Source organism: Morus notabilis, unplaced genomic scaffold, assembly GCF_000414095.1.
Source record: "Morus notabilis unplaced genomic scaffold, ASM41409v2 Scaffold211, whole genome shotgun sequence".
In the NCBI taxonomy this organism is placed as follows: domain Eukaryota; kingdom Viridiplantae; phylum Streptophyta; class Magnoliopsida; order Rosales; family Moraceae; genus Morus; species Morus notabilis.
In genome coordinates, this window is record NW_010360013.1 from 120,851 (window position 1) to 140,640 (window position 19,790).

General features: G+C 31.7%; 1 protein-coding gene across 1 annotated transcript; it reads right to left on the minus strand.

Moving 5' to 3' along the window:
* Nucleotides 1-9,600: 9,600 nt before the first annotated feature.
* LOC21388811 lies at nucleotides 9,601-10,472 on the minus strand. Its single transcript, XM_010095609.2, has one exon. It carries the CDS (start codon nucleotides 10,399-10,401, stop codon nucleotides 9,601-9,603), a length of 801 nt encoding a protein of 266 aa, XP_010093911.1. The 5' UTR covers nucleotides 10,402-10,472.
* Nucleotides 10,473-19,790: the final 9,318 nt, after the last annotated feature.

Sequence of the window (19,790 nt, forward strand, 5' to 3'; positions counted from 1 at the left end):
TACTCGTCATTGTAACCATGCATAATTGATGATTGTAGCTGAACAACTTTTCAATTGCTTGAATACAAATTGCCAAAATTACCCTTTCAATTTGGAAAGCAATCTCCTATTTTTTGTTGTGGTACATATTAAAGTTCAAAAACTATCAAATGTCTTTTTTGCTGATTTAAAACTTATCAAATGTTTGATAAGCGGGAATTTATCTCATTGCTGACCGTACGTCTTTTCACCTTTTTTTTTTTTTTTTTTTTTTTTTTTCAAGGAAGAAGCTATCTGCTCCACCCAATAGTTTGAAAGAAGAACAGAGAGATTTTAAGACACAGAGAGACCTCAAAGAGATGCACAATTCGGTCTTCTTCGAGTCTTCTGGTTAAAGATCATCTTGTTTCTGTTGTTGCTGGGCAATTTGAATATTTCATGTTCTATTGGTTTGTTGCAGCCTCAGGATAAGTATACTCTATAGTAATGGGCCTGTAAATTAGACTGGCCCAATGGGCTCAAGCCCAACGTTTTGATTTTATTTTTATGAAAATTTCAAGTTTAACCATTATTTTTTTTAACTCTATTATTTATATCATTACACAAAATTTTAATGTCGCTACATAAATTAACATATAGGATACAAAAAAATAACCTATAGGTTATTTAAAAAACATGCAGGTTATAAAAAGATAACTTGTAGGTTATTTGTAGCATTAGATAAATTTAACAACAGTGCTAGAAATAAAATAATGTCAATTCATTGATGACATTTTTTGAAATTCCCCTTTATTTTTCTCATTCTTTCTTCTGTTAGATGATAATCATAGGGATATTTATCTTTTTATACCATATGTTTTGAGTTTATTTAAAAATTACACTTTCAATTTTTTATCTCATCAAATATATATCTTCAAGTTAGATTTAATATCCATATTTATATATTCTCACAGTCAACTCTCTATTTAACCATTAAAATATCTAAATACCCTTGAATAAAAATGAAAAAAAGAAAAAAAAAACTAAAAAAAATCAAAGTTATGATTTTGACCTCAAGAATCTATAGAATACCATTGAAATGGTTTTTTTTTTTTTCGTGTGTTCTTAATTTTTATTTTTTATAATATGGGAAAGTTTTAGGTTTTTTTCTCTTTTTCTTCAGGATAGTGTGATCATTTTAAAATTTTAAATTAATTATTTACTAAGATAAGGCATAAATTTATTATATTAAATCTAATTTAAAAGTATACATTTGATGAGATTATATACTGAAAATATAAATTTTGAATAAGCTCAAGTATTTTGGTATAAAAATATAAATATCCCATAACCATATAATAATTTTACCTAAAATATAACAAAAAAGAATTCTAAATATTTCACAAATAACAAAATTTAAAACTATTATAATAATCAGCACACAATTTTTTATACTCTAAACTTATCATTATTTAATTTTTGCAGCCTTAACTTTTAATTTTGTTATTTACCATACTAAACTTTACAATTATTGCCAATAGTTCCAATTAATAACGGACGCCGATTAATGGATTGCCGTTTGAAATTCAAAAATGAAAAAAAAAAAAAAAAAAAAACAAATCTAACTTAGAAGAGTTTCTCCCCTTTTAGTGTATAGGTTCCAGGCCTTGGAAGTTGCCATACGTTGACCATCAGGATGGGGGAGAGAAAAGAAAAATAATAATAATAAGGAGCAACTTTGGTATTTGGGTATGGTTGTAGTGGATGGGCCAACGAGACTTTTTAGATTTTTGTGGTAATGAATTTTTGGTAATAAAAATTAGGTTCGGATAATTTGTATTATTTTTGTTTAATTTCTTCTATAACCCATGTTATCCTAATTTCTCATGCATCAAGTGCGTGGAAGGTCTAACTGGACCAAATAAAATAAACTCATTTACGTTACTTGACTTACCAAACCACGACCCACATAGTGGTTCCCGATGCGTGTCTTGGGTCAACATACCATACCTTGAGTTATCACGGGATTTGGGCTCAATCCATATCACGCAAAATTTTGAGTATGAACACATATCATACGAAGTGGAGGGGTGGGCCGTTACATTTATAATAAATAATTGAAATAAATAACAGATTTTAAAACTATTTGAAGTAAATAGTAGAAAATTAAAAATTAAAAATTACATGGTAAAAAATCTTTTTACCACGTAAATCCAATCTTAAAAGTAATTAAAGTAAATTAAAAATTTACGTGGGTCGTTACATTTATAGTAAATAATTGAAGTAAATAGTAGATTTTAAAACCATTTTAAGTAAATAATAGAAAATTAAAAATTTACGTGGTAAAAAATCTTTTTTCCACGTAAATCCGGTCTTAAAAAGAAAATTTACATGGTAAAATTTTTTTTACCATGTAAATCCAGTCGTAAATAAAAAATTTATGAGGAAAAAAATCTTTTTAATGTCATTTATCTCAAATATTTTAAAATATGTTATTTTCTTAATTTAGTTTCAAAATTTTGTTATTTACTATAATTTTTGTTTTAATTCTTGAAAAATTTACAAGAATAACTATTGTTTCTCATCATCTTAAATATTTTAGTAGAATATAAAACTTATTTTGATAGAATATAAAAAATATCTTGCCAAAAAGAAATATTCTGATAAAATATGAAAGATATCCTATCACATATTTATAGTATAGATGATAAATTTAAAATTAATGAAAGAGAAAAAAATTATTATTTTGATGGCATTCTTTGAAAATTTCCCTCAATTCTTTGCCATTTCTATTTTACATGCTTTTGTTTGATACCGAAATGTCCCTAACATTGTCATGTCAAGATACCGACAATAGCCGTTGGTGATGGACGCTTTTCTACTGTAATGCTTGAGGAATCCGTTTGTGGTCCTAAAAGTTATGGCACCCACTTGATTATTCTAGTGGCAGTAGCCTACTGTGCTACCACCAGTTCTCTCAACGGAATCGTAAATTCTTTTTTAATTAAAAAAAACAGAGAACAAACAAAAAACACATACGACAACCTGATCTCGGCCGCTATACGAGGGGTGGCAATTTGTCACGCTACCTGTCTACAGCACACTTGAATTGATATGATTAATTTAATATTTTATTTAGTGTATGTTTAGTATATAAATTTTGTTACGGTATAAATTTATAATTTTAATTATGATATATCATAATTGAGAATTTAATTTAAACTGGAGCTATTATACTAAATGGACCCTTACAATCAAATTAAGTATGATTTAATAAAAAGGTTTATATGATTTATTATATAAAAATAATATGAGGTTGGAATTTAATGATTAAATTTTATTTATTTTCCTTAAAAGAATAAATAAAGCGATCAAGGCAAATACATATCATGATATTATGTAAGAAACAAAACCATATATATTAAATTCTATTCTACAGTTTAAACTATAAGGTTGCATGATCAATCAAATATTTTAACTTTAATGCACATATACCTACTTTACTTTCTCTCTTTATTCATTAGAGAGTTTATCTGACAGTCTTTTATTTTTCAGCCGTCAAATCTGTATCAGAATAATCTGCTTTACATCTTTTTTAATTTGATGTGATTTTAATTAGATTCAATAGTTAAAAATTGAGACTATCTGTAGGATGGCCTATCGGAAAAATTCTCATCTCTTTAAAATTTATTTTTTTGAAAAAGAAAGACTTTTATTCATAACGAATCTAGTAAAATTATGATCGAATTAGTCTGAAATAAATGAAGGGAATTGAAATAACATTTAACTAATAAGGGGGCTACATTGTTCCTGTCGCGAGAGACATAGCAAACATCAAATGTCTACAATGACATTGGGTTCCGGGGCTCGACAATCCGAAACATGAACCACATTCTACTCATTTTTCAAATCTGTTTCAATACTCCAAACATCATACCCCCTGGGCAAGTGCAAACCAAGCCCCCTCCCGAACCGCGACGCATTCTCCTGCGTCATTTACCAATGCGTCCACATTAAGCTTTAATATCATTTTTCTGGCGGCTTCCACACGTTGCAACACCGTACAAACCACCGGATCTCCTAAAGTTTGCTTCACACGATTTGTGATAATTATGTACAGATGGCAATTGCAGTGTTATTATAGTCAAGTTTTGAATTAAGTAAAACCAAACTTATCAATTGACGCATCTAATAACTGGTGTAATAATTGGGATTCGTTTGAATTATATTTCTAAATCAGACTAATTGGTGATATAAATATAGTTGTACAATAACCGAACTTTTCGTCGGATATGTTCCACAATGGACCGTGTGTCTAACCTTCAAATTAAATTTCAAATTGCAAAGATAAGTCACCTAAAGTGGCAAGCAAACGGATCAATCAAATGTGATAACTATTCAAAATTTTGAATAAGAACTTATCTCTTGGAGTATAAATACACTGAATGGCCAAAAAGTAAGCCTACAACTCGTCTGAGTTACACAGAGTATTCACGCTTTATTTATTTATTTATTATTATTTTTAACTGTGAGCGGGGAATTTGAATTCTGGAAAAAACCACAATCAATATATAAAGGTTAATGAAATGATCCTGAGTTTTATATTATATCCCACTTTATTTTTAACTTTTAAAATATTACACAGCTAATTTTTGAGGTTTTACTTTATTTCAATTTTCAATCTTTATGTTTAAGAGATGTTAAATATTTGACAAAATTTATAAAAATTAGGAACTAAATTGAAAATATTTACAGTTTACGGACTAAACAATATAAAAATAAAATTTAATTTTAGTCTCAAGTTTAGATACTTCACATTAATTTAACACCTAATTAACAGAATGATTAAAATTAGAATAAAATGAAATTTTAAAGTCTAATTATGTGATGTTTTAAAAGTGAGATTATAAAAAATTAATTTAGTATATAAACCTTAGAAACTATTTATGAGATTAATTTAGTATATAAAAAAAATTAAAAAAATCAATTTACTAACAGTTTTGGGTTGGAAGTGAGGTGTTACAATGTCAAATCACTTTTGCCACTTATTATTGTTTTTTTTTTTTTTTATGAAAAAACTTTCAATTTTTTGTCCTTTGTTAAATGAAAAAAATGTAACGTCTTCGAAACAACCTCTTTGACACTAATTATTGGTGTCCTCAATTATTTGATGCACGTTTCTTATTAAAAAATTTGATATGCATGGTTTATAAAAGGGACAAAAAGATATCCCGCCGACCAGTTTAATTTAGGTCTTATCATACGTCTAACTTTTTCTTCCTCCAAATTTCCCAGTCCTTCATTTTTTTTTTTTTTTTTTTTTTTCTGGAAAAGGGATGGGGAAAAGTTTTTTAACACCTAATGTTTAGCTCAACTAGAGTAAACTTGTTGAAAGAAAGGAAATAAAAATTCCTCACTGCTCAAATGTAAAGTGAAAATTAACCAAAGAGCTGAGGGTTATTGCTAAGATGGCTAGATCTTCTTTCTTATTATGCATTCTATTTAGTTCTAAAATCACAGATTTAGACATGTATTCCGAGTCCTGAATCAAATAGAAAGTGAACCCCAAATAGTAACATTCGAAAATGAAAGATATCAACAATTTAATTGGCAAAGTTTTTAATTAAAAATAACAATAATAAAAGAACATAAAAATTTTATGTATTTTGATATGTGTCCATGTCCAGGCCAACAATGAACTTAAATTTAAATAAAGTACATTAGATATCCATAATCAAACTAGATTAGTCACAATCCGGACGGAAACCAAATCAAACTAAAGGAGAAAGTTCTCAGTATTGTCATCGTTCGTAGAAAGTCAAATGGCATAACTCTAGCCAAAGCAATTTTTTTTCCTCTCTCATTCTTGATATCAAATCAAGTACTCTTGCATCCAAGTTTCCGAATCAACCGTGCATGGGTGTATTATTAATCCTTATTGAAAATTTATGGTTTTCATATATGTGAAATAGCGTTCTGAGACCGAGTTTTTTTTTTTTTTTTTTCCAAATATATATTACCCATTGACAGATCAAAAGACATAATATATAACTTTGAGTCAACCAATCACTCAGAAATATTTAAATACATCTGTAAATTGGAAGTCGAATATAAATACAATATAAGTTTTTTTATGATTAATGACATGTTTAATTATCAAGATTGGTGAATGTGAGTCAATTCCGTGTTTACTTGTTTTTTATTTATTTTGAATTAAGAGTGAAATTGGTCGACTCCACTCAAATTTGGAATTGAGAAATGGATGACAATCCAATGCCCCTTTTTGAATTGGGACTGTCGTTCCTAATATTAATATTAAATTATTACCTTACCTTAATTTATTTAAAATATAATAAAAAATAAAATTCAAAAAATAATAATTATAACTTATATTTATCATTTTATTTGCCTAATATTATAATATGAACCTAATTATTATTATCTTTACTATAATATATATGTACTTTATTATGATTATTAAAATAAAAAATATATTATAATTTTTAACACGTTTTATTTTTTGTTTTATTTATTTTATTCAAATTTTGACAATTTATTTTCATATTTTAAATAATATGCAACTTATATTTATTATTTCATCACCCTATTATTATAATAAATATATTAATTATGATTGATTTTAATATAATAACTACAAAATTCATTTTTAAATTGAAAATATAAAATTTACTTAAAGGGTATATTAGTACTTTTACATCAGTTCATTACAATTCTGGTTGTAAGTAAAAGTATGAATGAGATTTGAATCATGTTACTAAATAAATAATTTATTCTGACTCTTTCCTCACTATAAATCTTACTCACTATGAATCTTGTCCATTTCAATTCATGGTCATTCTGATTATGCATAAATAAACATGCCATAAATGTATTTACTTAAAAAAACTAATTTTATCTCAGTCTAAAGTATTCCCAGCAGTATCTTTATTGTAATCAACATTATAACGATCCAAATAAGATCATTCCTTCAATCGGCTAAAAGACAAGCTACAATTTGGGTAAATAGAGAAAGTAGGTAAGTTATTATTTTCAGTTTTTGAACAAGAGTTATTAGGAATTTATAAATAAGTGCTTTGTATAAAGTTTTATGTGTCCTCAGAGAAAAATATAGAGACAGAGTGTCTTCTTTTGTGAGAGAGAGAAAAGTGATGAGAGAGATAGGTAAGGGTGTAAGGGGTTTTGGGTAGAGAGAGAAAGTGAGAAATTTTGTTGAGTGTGTAATTCTGAAACTGTTAGTGAATTTTTCTCTCTTTTATAAACGTAAGAAATTTTTCTGAACCACCTAAATATTTGTCTTCTCTATTTTTTTGTTAGTTTTATTCAGTTTATTTTTTTGTTGCATGAACGTAGAGGTGTGTTTTTTCCTAACAATAAGAAACACAAACAATTAGCCCCATATAATTACAATTTACAAGCATTACTTGATTTTTCAAGGAAATTGTGCGCACCAATTTAAAAGAGCGCTTTCTCAAGGAAATTTGTAGCAATAAATTCGTTACCAGCATCATTTTTTTTTTTTTTGCCCGAGGTAGTAGCAAATGATCAATTTCTGTCTTTGCTCTCTGGCTTGTTAGCTTGAGGTCGATAATTATTTATCAGTTTTCTGGATTATTTTTATATATTATTATTATTTGCGTTTGACATTTATCGATATGTCTAACTAAGACATTGGTCCGTGGATAGTGATATATTGACAAAATAATATATGTTTAAACGAAAGTATTTTTCAAACTCTGCTTATTTCTTCCTCATTACAATAATTTCTGAGAAACCAACGAATTCTAAATAGACAGAAAGCTCTTTCAAAATTAATTATTCATAATCAGTACAATAATTGTCAATAATAATTATTAATTAATTTTTTTGCTGCAAATTAATTATTATTATTATTATTAGCTTTCACGTATTGATCTCTATACGTAATACTGTACAAATTTTCATTTTGATCAATTAGTTGCCACTAAAAGGTGTATCTATGTTAATGGGTTTATTATAAAGTACCGTATATGTCTACGCTCAACAAAAGTACTATCCTTTATCGTAATATGAGATGTAGTACTAATATATATACAATTGTATATAGTATAAATAACTTTATAATTTTGACATGCGCCAAAATTATCCAACTCAAATAGAGATGACTATATTCATGCCACCCAGATCACCTTATAAGGACATAACTATATGACTTATCATGTCATAAGTTATACATCTTGATCATCAGGCCAGTTGTTTTAAGTTTTTTAATTGAGAAAATTACATAATTTATTTTTAAGAGTATATGAGTCTGAACTTTTACTTCTTATTTTTGATAAATACCCTTTTATTAGTGTAATTATTTAGTAAAAAAGGTTATGAATTAAGAATAAAAAATAAAAATCATCGACTCATACATTTTCAAGAGGTATTTGTCAATATTACTTTTTTTAATTTGAAGTACTTGAAAGCTACTGACACTAGATTTGATAATTCAAATGCAATACTACTGTAAATACAGAAAAGCTAAATTATGGATGTGTCTGCTTTTTTTTTTTTTTGGTAAGGAAAATTATTCAGTTAGACCAGAACTCTCTTCAGTCTTTTTTGTCTTTTTTTTTTGGTAAGCTAAGTTATTCCCATTTTGTCCTCTAATTGTTTTTGTTTTTATAAAAAAAAAAACCTACATTTGGTCCTCTCAAATTTAAATTTGTCTCACTTAATCCATCATGTTCAAATTTTGTCCAAAACAAACCAAAAAAGACTACATAACATCACTTAACTCTCCTCTTTTTTAACTAGAGGAGAAGTGGGATTAATTCAAAGTTTAAAGAGTAAAGTAGGAGTATTTAGAATTTAAGGGACAAAGTGAGAATGAACCTAAAATTAAAAGAGAAAATACTAAGGACACCAACTTAAATTCTAACTTTTGTGTACCAATTGATGTGGTATGTGAGTTGTCATTTTTCTATTAACGGGTGTTTAAAACACTGTCATGTCAATTAATGAAAGAGATTGTATCTACTAATAAAAAGATGACAATTCACGTGTCACATTAATTAATATACAAAAATTAAAATTTGAATTGGGGTCTCTAGCATTACTCATGCATTGGCCAGAATCATCCTTATATTTACCAAATCCCATAAATTAAATAGTAGTACTGCATTAGAGGTGATCCGGTCACTTTGTGATATCTATCAATCATCCCCCCTTTTGAGTGATCTCTATCTAATTAGGAACTAGGAAGGGATATGATTCAAGTTTTGGAATCGCACAGAAATGATTATATATATGCATGCAAGAGTACTAATGTATTGGTCTATTTATTAACAGTACTGCTACATGCATGAGGAGTGTCACCATAATTATTGTAGAATTATTTGATGTGAGCCCTGGCTAGCTATACACCTACTATCGAGAAAAAGTCCATCTCTAGAGAGAGGAAAATTTGTCAATGGAAATAGACAGCTCTTTATTTGGTTTTGCTAGCAGTACTAGTCCAAAGCATTTACACTAATATTAATTGAAGAGTAACAAAGTTGATTGAAAAAAAAAAAAAAAAAAAAAAAAAAAAAAAGGAAAATGTAGAAGACAACAAAACTTTGTGGAACATTTCTCTGTAAACTTGGACGGAAGTAATTTCTAATTATCATAATATTCCCGCGCTTGAAGCCGAATTTGTCTATTAAATCTCTGAATGAACTCTTCAACTCTTCTATTTAAATCTTCATCCGACATGTTTGAGAACTCATTCATCACCTCTCCCTCATTTTTTTGGTCATATTTTTCGGTCTCTGACCTCCTCAAAGCTACACTGTTTTTACTCTCGTCAATCACCACTTTTTTAACCCTCTCAGACTTACTTCTCCTATAAATACTATTTTTTCTTCCCTCATTAATATTCTTTTTTGTTTCATAGTCTGACTTCTTACCAACGTGGACAATCCTTTTCTCTTGGATATGATCTTGATCTTCTTGAGTCATAGAAGTAGCTTTTTCGTGCTCGTTTATGGCCATAATTTGCATTTTATTTTCTAGGGGTTTAATCTCTTTTTCTTTCTTCTCTTGCATTTTCTCGACCGAATCTTCATGTTTTTGAGTGTTGACGTTGCTTTTCTTGGCAATTTCTTGGTACTCCAAAACAAACGAGGAAGAACTACGCCTTAATTCGTTGTGCATGAAGTACTCATTGTAGACGCCTTGTTTGTCTTTGGACGAAGAGAATGCACCATAATCAGCAGCTATGATGAGGATGAGAGTGTTTGATATGAGAAACCAAAACTTGGTGTTGTTGAAGAGAGTTGAAGGAGAGAGGTTGAATTTGTAGAAGATGGAAATGTAAATAAAGATTGAGAAAATGAAGGGAAAAATGGACATCCCTTTGACTTTTGGTTTGTAGGGTTTCTTTGGATCTTCCATTAGATATGGTAGTGAACTGGCCATATTGTTTCAATAGAGCCAAGAGAAGATAAGAAGAAGAGAGAGTGTGAGTGACTTGAGCGGAAAATGGTTTTGCAAAGTTTTATTTTCAGTAGAAGTTTCAAATGACCAAGGGGGGTTTTTATAGGGGGAATTCTATAGGTGTCAAATAATTGAATTGCTTCAATTACAAATATGACCCTCTCTTTTTTATTATTTACTAATATATCCTCTTACTCAATTACATCTTTTGGCCACTTCAAGAAATTCTTCGAACAAGTGTTTGAATAAAAATGAATAGCCACCTCGAATCAGATTTGATTTGGAAGCAGCCAAAAATAATCCTGCTCAAAACCCCATGATGATTGATATCTCTAGCTAAACCCCGTGAACCCAAATTGTGGTATGTATCTATGACAACTCAAGAAGTACAAGGCTACATTAGTTTTTTAAAAGTCAAGTCAAATATAATATATCAAAACCCATGTCAGTGACAAATGGCACATAGTTGAGTATTCAATAATCATAATGTTGTGTCGTAGCTAGCTAAGCATGCATACAAGGTATGGCTTCTCCTTAAGTAATCTGCTAATATTGGACCACTTGTATAAATATATTCCTAGTCTCATTTCAAGCATATCATCATATAGCCACCTAACACCCATATATCATAATATGTTCACCAAATGTTCTTGATCTTGTGGGCTCATAAAATCATGATCATCTCAATATTGGCAGGGTTCACATTTTTCTATCTCAATTATGTTGTTCTAATCTCCCCGTTTGTTGTTAGTGCAAATGTGCAATTGATGTAAACACTTAATTCTGGAGTTGGGAGATATATAATTTAACTATCATACATAATTGGCATGTTTACATCGTCAAACTATTGGTATTGGGACCAATATGTCCCTCCAATCCAAAGGTCAAAAGTTTGTGCTTTCTATATGCTATTATAGTACCTTTTAATGTGCTTTGGATTTTAATGAATGGACATGAAAATCAAATCAATACCTCAGTTACATATTAATGTTTGTAGCAAAAAAAAAAAAAAAGAAGGAAAAACATTATTAATGTGATTATTACTAATTTATATTGGCTAAACAGACATCTAACACATTTTGTTTGTGTACTAACACAATGAAGTTTCTAGCGTCAAAAAAAAAAAAAAAAATCACATAGAAGTTTTTCTTTTTATTTTTTAATTATTTTTTTGGTTTGGTAAAACAATCATACAGGGCTTGATTGCCCTCTTCGAAAGCCTGTAAAACCGCACTGAAGCTGGCATATAATGGTCGAAGTGGGACCCTTTCTTCTACAGCTCAATATTTTCCACTCAATTCATGGTATATCTAAAACATAGGCAATATTATAAAATTCATATCATGGACCCACATGTACCATAAGATCTGTCCTTCATCAAGCCGCCAAAATGTTGGGTCCCATGAGCGATGGTATGATATGGGAATTTGTTGAATATTGCACTCCAATCATAGGACTAATCATGATGATTACAATAATCAGATATTTGGAAAATCATGTAAAGAACTCCAAAAAGACTTTTTAATCTTGCTTAGTTATGCTTGGATTTCACTTTTTTGTCTTGTGGTCGTGGGGGTTTTCAAAAAATTCAGCCTGATCTTTGTATTACTTGGGGATCTTATTTTACAAATTTATTACTAGGCTTGGGGAACAAAAATTCATTGGGAGATGTGGAAGTTTAAAGATTAAAAGTATAGGTTGGCGATTAGTGATTGGTTGACACATATCTCGTTCTTGCGTAATGATATCATCCTTGGAATTATTAACCCATTAAAACGTTAATTAATGTTTATCCCAATAGGATTTTGTAGTAACGAGAGGAACACTCCAATGACAGCAAGACAAAAACGAGTTTTGAGTGTTTGGTTTAATAATAAGAAAATAAATCTTTGATTACGGGATAAAGGCCATGATTTATGCTCTTCAATTTTTCTTACAAGACTTTGCAAACTTGGGTCTGTCTTTTGTAATTTGTGATGCTAGTATTCTTGCATGCTTTATGAAGAATGGTATGACCTCATTGTTTGACATTATATATAGGGGTAGATTATTATTAATTTGTGGTGAGAGCCAAATTGTGTCTTGTTCTTGTTATAATATAGTAAAAGCGTGAACTGTGTTATATAGGGCCATACGAATATTGATCCGTTCCACATAGCTTGTAAGTTAGTTATATGTACACACAAACTCTCCCGTACTCCAACATGTTTTCTTAAAAAAGAAACAAAAAACTTGTAATGCATTACTTATCTAATTAATGTGGCAATAATTAATTGAGCCGTTATAAAGATATATGCTCTTTGTAATCCTAATTTTAGGATATCAGTACAAGGAAAAAAGGCTATTAACGAAACAAAAAGTCGTTGCTAAAAATACAAAGTCATCACAAATGAATTTTTAACGACTACTTGTCGTTGCAAACCTGTCGCCGCAATTGATTCGTCGTAAAAATAATTTTTACGACGACAAGCAGTCGTCGCAAATGAGTCGCTGTAATTATTTCATCGGTTACATTGTTAAAATGCTATGACATTGAGTATTTACGACGACATTTTACGAATTATGTCGTCACAAAAGATTCAGAATTAGCTGACGTGACATATATTTTTTACAACCACATTTATCATTGTAAATAATATTTTAATTTTTTATTTTAATTTTCTCATTTTAAAAATTAATGTTGTATATTACTATATATTTAAACCCAATATTAAATATAATTCATGATATTACAATAATAAAAAATAATTAAATAAAAGGAATAAATCATAAAAAATAGAAATAAAAATTATTATTGTAAAAAGTAATTAATAAAATAAAAATATAATCATAGTAGTAATGTACGGAAATAAAAATTGTTACATTAATTGTAACACATCGAGGAATTAAAAGAGATTAATTAAGATAATTAAGATTTATTAGTGTGCCTAATATGGTTTAATTAATTAATTATTGTTTATTAAATGTTTCTGAAGTGTAAATTTAAATATTTCCAAGGAATTTAAATATTTTCAGTATTTACATTTTTATCCCAGAAGTGTGTGTAGACACATTTTCTGGAATGTTTAAATATTGTACACATGTCTTTTCATTTTCATTTTCATTTTTCTTTTTCTTTTCCTTTCCTTTTTTTTTCCTCCTTTTCTTTTCTGTTCCCGTGCACTCTCTCTCCCTCTCTCTCGTTTCAACACTCTCTTTCTCTCTTCCATTTTTGTCTAGAATCAATCGGATCTTGAACCAAAGGAGGATTTAAATGAGTTTTCAACGTCAAGAGAAGAATTTGAGGTAGGATTTCTAAAAAACTTCTCTTGAATCTCAGATTTTTTTGGATTAGAAAACTTATTTTGGTTCGAAATAGATTTTATGGATTTTGAGTAAAATCCCGGTAGAAATTAGGGATTTTTAATTCTTTGGACTTGATTAGTCATTTGGAACTTGGATTGGGTGATTTCCCTTTGAAATATTTCGAATTAGAACTCAAAATTGCATATTTTTAGACTAATTTGGTGAGTTTCCTCGCCTTGCTGTTCTCCACGCTGTTCTCCACCGGCCGACCTATGTGGTCGATCGGATTGCATTCCACCAGGTCGACCTATGCGGTCGACCGAATTGTACACCACCGGTCGACTGGTGGTGTTGCACATCTCTGTCACCGGTCGACTGGTGTACATGGGGTTTGACCTTGTTTTGCTTGAAAATACTGTTTTGACCTCAGTTTTCGAGAAGAACCCAAATCAGCTTCATTTAGGGACCTAGAGTGAATGGATTATCATCTTTAATCCATGTTTTGGAATCAAAGCCCTTGGAATGATGAGTTGAAATATAAAATGATTAATGAAACTTAAAATTTAATTAAGGCACACTAATAGGAAATCAAAGGATATAATTGAGATTGAAATTGCTCTAAGAATGACTTGAGGTCAGGATATCATCAGCTAAGGATTAAGTAGGAAAACATTCCAAAAACTGCTTTTAGAACTCGGTATGGGCATTTCGAGTTCCTGGTGATGCCTTTTGGGTTGATGAATGCCCCAGCTACATTCATGGACTTAATGAATCGGGTTTTCCGGCCTTACTTAGATCAGTTTGTGATTGTTTTCATCGATGATATTCTGGTTTACTCGAAGACTTGGGAAGAACATGAGCAGCATTTGTGAATTGTTCTTCAGACTCTTCGTGAGCACCAGCTGTATACGAAGAAAGAGAAGTGTGACTTCTGGCTGATAGAAGTGAAGTTTCTTGGGCATGTGATATCAAGACAGGGAATGTCTGTAGATCCTTCCAAGATTGAGACTGTGTTACAGTAGAAAAGGCTGAAGAATGTGATAGAGATTCAAAGTTTCCTCAGACTTGTAGGATACTATCGACGTTTCATAAAAGACTTCTTGAGCATTGCTACATCGATGACTCGGTTGACTAAAAAAGAAGTCCGATTCGAATGGGATGCTGAATGCGAACATGCTTTTTAGGAATTGAAGACCAGACTGACAAGTGCACCAGTCTTGATTATACCCAATAGCGAAGAGCCATATAAGGTATATTCTGACGCCTCGAAGAGTGAACTTGGCTGTGTCTTGATGCAAGGTGGACGCGTCGTAGCCTACGCATCTCGCCAATTGAAGCCACATGAACGGAACTACCCCACTTATGACTTGGAATTAGCAGCGGTAATATTTGCTCTAAAGATATGAAGATGTTATCTTTATGGAGCAAAGTTTTAAGTTTTCTTTGACCACAAGAGTTTGAAGTACTTGTTTACTCAGAAAGATCTGAACCTCAGGCAGAGGAGATGGATGGAATACATGGAAGATTATGATTTCACGCTACAATATCATCCGGGAAAAGCTAATGTGGTTATTGATGCCCTTAGCAGGAAGACTACAATAACTATGGCATCATTAGCCATGGAAGATTGGAAAAAGGACTGAAGTAGTAAGCGATTATGATCTTCAGTACTATGAGGATTATAACCAGACAATGGTATATAATCTGATCTCCACACCAGCCATTGTGCAACAAGTTAAGCAGAATCAGTGGCAGGATCCTTATCTCTAAGGAATTTGGATTCAAATCCAGAATGGAGAGCAACTTGAAGATTGGAGAATCCGGGAGGATGAAGCATTTTATTTTTGTAACCCCCTAGCTATTCCTAAGATAGATGAGATCAAGAAGACGATTCTGCATGAGGCCCATATTATGGAGTTTAATTCATTTTCTGTGTTTCTCGAAATACTTTTTCTTATCGCCATATTTACTTATGTTTTTCTCTTGACGGTACTCTCAATGACTATTTATCTCATAAATAATATTACTCTAATTGATCTTCGTTTAAATAGTTTCTCTAGCATATGAACCTACTAATTATTCTTTTTCAATATGTGGCCCTCATAGAACTTTTTTTTTCTAGTTGTTTTACTGATATCATATATTCTCAAATGTATCTCTACCTAAATATTTTTTTTCCTTATAACCTTCTTAGATACTATTCTTTAATATGTATCCAATAAATAATTTACTTTCTAATTTACTCTATTAAAAACTTTATTTCCTTTTAGCTATGCTCTACTTAAGTTTTTTATTTTATAACTTCTTACTAAACTAAACTCTTTTAAAAGAGTACTAAGTCAACAAAAAAATATGAGGACATTTTAAATCATTATATCCAAAAAATATATATAACACGTTGAATATACAAGCGTAGCGCTTGGTTTTAACTAGCTATACAAAATATATAGTATTACGTATATCAGCGCGAAAGCAAGTGGGAGTGCTTCTCCTGTCCCTGTCCCTAATGACGGAGACAGGGGTGGGGAGGCCATGACCCCAATAGCTTTTTTTTTTTTTTTAATATAGTAGTTTAAATTTTAATATAGTAGGCATGTGTATAAATTAGATTTAACCCCTCTTAAATTAATAGTTCTCTACATTTTATTGGGCCAACCATTTATATTTTAAAAAATAAAATTTTCAATTTTATTTAGAGGTGTCAAATGGGCCGGGCCGTCCATGGACGGCCTGGCCCAGCCCGCAATAGTGCCTGATTCAGCACGGCACGGTTCGTTACTGTTACGGGCCGTGCCGGCACGGCACGTGTAATGGACTAGGGCTGTGCCTCAACTTCTCAGCCCGCGGCCCAAGCACGTGGAGGCCCGCGGCACAGCCCTTATCGGCCCGGCCCAAGCCCTGATTCGGCCTTTATTCGGCACTGCCCAAGCCCGCGAAACGGCCCACGAAGAAGCCCATTTCATTTGGTCCAGTGGGCCCTTCGTGGGCCCAACGTTCGGCACGTGATGGGCCTCCCGTTTGGCCTGTCACGTGCCTCCCGTTTGGCACGTGATGGGCCAAACGGGAGGCCCATCACGTGCCGCACGTTGGGCCCAACAGAAAAAAACCAAATTTCAACCCTAAAATTCCCTATAAATACCCCTTAATTGCACCATAAATCTCACACAATAATTCACTCTCATCTTCTCATCTCACTCTCATTCTATCTCTCAACTTCTCTCTTTGATTTTGATTCTAAGCTTTTTTCTCACCTTCATTCATTTTCTAGCTCTTTCATTTACAAAGTTCAATCAAGTTCTATCAATTTCCAGAAAATGGCCTCACCAAACTTCCCTGATTAACTACTCTTCTTGAGCTTGGTGATGAGACATTTTTTGAGGAAGAAATGATGCCTTCCAACCCCACCCCCACTGAACCAGAAAATACTCCGGTGGATAATGCTTCAGTACACAACGAGGAAGCTAGAGAACGCAGTAGAGGAAAAAGACCGTGAACTTCTCCGGCATGGCAGCATTTCACTGAGGAGCCCCGACCAAATCCAAAAACAGGTGAGATGGAAATTCGTGCGGTATGTAAATATTGTAAAAAATATTTTTCTAATAAAAAGGGTGGGGGTACTGGTCATCTGGATAGACATTGGAAAGTATGTCTACCGTTGCACCAAGGTGGGAGTGTGGACTCCCGCCAACAAACACTATCACTCACATCACAGGGGTTATAAAATTTTACATACGATGCACAACGTGCTCGTGAGGCACTAGCTAAATTTCTAGCTAGTGCCGAATTGCCTCTTTCTTTTGCAGATGATGCCTCATTCGAAGAATTCATTCAGATAGCCTTTTGCCCACAATTTAAACGGGTAAGTAGAAACACATCTCGTTCTGATTGCATGAAAGTTTTTTATGCAATGAGACAATCTCTTGTTGATAATTTTAAGACTTTTAATGCTACTGTGTCTTGCACTTCTGATCTGTGGGAGGGGTGTAATAAAACTGGATATTTATGTGTCACAGCGCACTATGTTGATGACGATTGGGTTTTACAAAAAAGAATAATTGGTTTTCATTTATGTCCATATCCTCATAACGCAACAGCTATTTTTAGTACAATAATGGAAATTTTTGGGTTTTATGGGATAGAAGATAAAGTTTTAACAATTACTTTTGATAATGCGTCAGCTAATACAGCTGTAATTAATCTGTTTAAACGTAGTTTGAAACCGGCATTTGGAGGAGAAATTTTTCATCAACGGTGTGCATGTCACATAATTAATTTAGTAGTTCAGGCAGGAATTGAACATATCTCTGCTAATCTTACAAATATTAGAGAATCATTATCATTCATATCTAGTTCTGAAACTCGGCTACAAGAATTCAAACTATATTGCAGGAATAGTCATAAGCGCCCAAGAAAGTTTCCAATTGACGTGAGACATATGTGGAATTCCACCTATTTAATGTTGAAGGCAGCACTCCCTTATTCGGAGCTTATCACGACGTACGTAAACAGTAAGAACGATCAACTTTTGATTTTCGATACAGATTGGCAGATTGGTGAGTATTTCTTTAAATTTCTAGAAGTTTTTTACAATGCTATTGAATTACTTTCTGGAGTTTATTATCATACTGCTCATTTAGCTTTACATCAACTATTTAATATTTCAGAAATATTTTCTTATTATAGGGATACAGAACTTTTTGGAAATATAGTTAACTTAATGGAAAATAATTTAAAAGTTATTGGTTAGGTTGTCCTATATGCATTGGCAACCATTTTAAATCCTATGGGCGGAGTAGATGGAACTGAATCATTGATGACTGCTACCGCAGAGAATTTAAAAATAGATATGCAACTAAGTATTACTGACGCTAAGAAAATGTTAGAAAAAGTTTTTAGTTTGTGTGAAGCAAAATATAGCACAGGTCAAAAAGAACAGGAAAATTCGTCGTCAACTACCAGTTCGGGGCCTAAAGGATTGTCGTGGAGTTTCTTGAAGAAGAAAGAGAAAATGGCAGGATCGTCCTCAACACAAGCGTCTACGGAACTAGTCAAATATTTTGAAGCAAATTTTGTAATCGATGACGACAAACTAGACATCTTACAGTGGTGGAAGAGCAAGACAAATCGTTTTCCAACACTGTCCATAATAGCTCGTGACATTCTGACAACTCCAGTATCAACGGTTGCATCAGAGCAAGCTTTTAGCGCAAGCAATCGAATTCTTGACGAGAAGAGAAGCAGAATGCATCCAGACATCTTGGAGGGACTAATGTGCGTTAAAGACTGGGAAGATGCCAGAAGACGAAAACAACAATACACAGATGATTCGATGCAAGAATATTTTTCTAACTTAAAAATAACAGAATCTTCTGGAAGCACTTAGGTTTGTAATTTACTATTCCTAGCTACTGCACTCTTTTTTCCTTCGCTAAGGTTTTGTCCCGATCTCCCCACGGGTTTTACTTAGCAAGGTTTTTAACGAGGCAGTCATTTATGTGTACTCCTATTACGTCAATTCAATAAAATTACATCTTTTGGGGCATATGATATATTTTTTTTTGAATAAATTTTTTTTAAAAAAAATACAAGGGCCAGGGCCAGCCCTTGAAGGTAGTGCTGGAACTTTGGACGGGCCGCCCGCGACCGCCCGAAAAGCCCGAGGATTTGCCCGAGCCCAAACCCGACCCGCCCGAGATTTTGGGGCCGCCCGCCCGAGCCCGAATTTCACCTTGAACGGGCCGCGGGCTTGTATTCGGCGGCCCGAGCCCGCCCGAATTGCCCGAATTTTTTAAACTTTTTTTTAATATTAAGTTATTTATATATATATTAGTATTACAATTTATATATATATTACATTTGAAATGAACACACGAACTATATAAAAAAATTATTTCTTTATTAATTTTTAAATTTGTAATTCATGATTGCCTCATAAAAAATCTTACCAAGAAAAACCCAATTGGGATAAAAACTTGGCAAGGAAAAAAGAGTGCAATCATTTTGTGACGAATTACAAATTGTACAAACTTACATTGTTTATTAAATTACAAATACAATGTAAAAAGTAAATACATATTTACAAATTA

Bases quoted from the DNA above. Each gene is read 5' to 3' on its own strand.
- LOC21388811 (XM_010095609.2), bottom strand. From the start codon at position 10,401: ATGGCCAGTTCACTACCATATCTAATGGAAGATCCAAAGAAACCCTAC.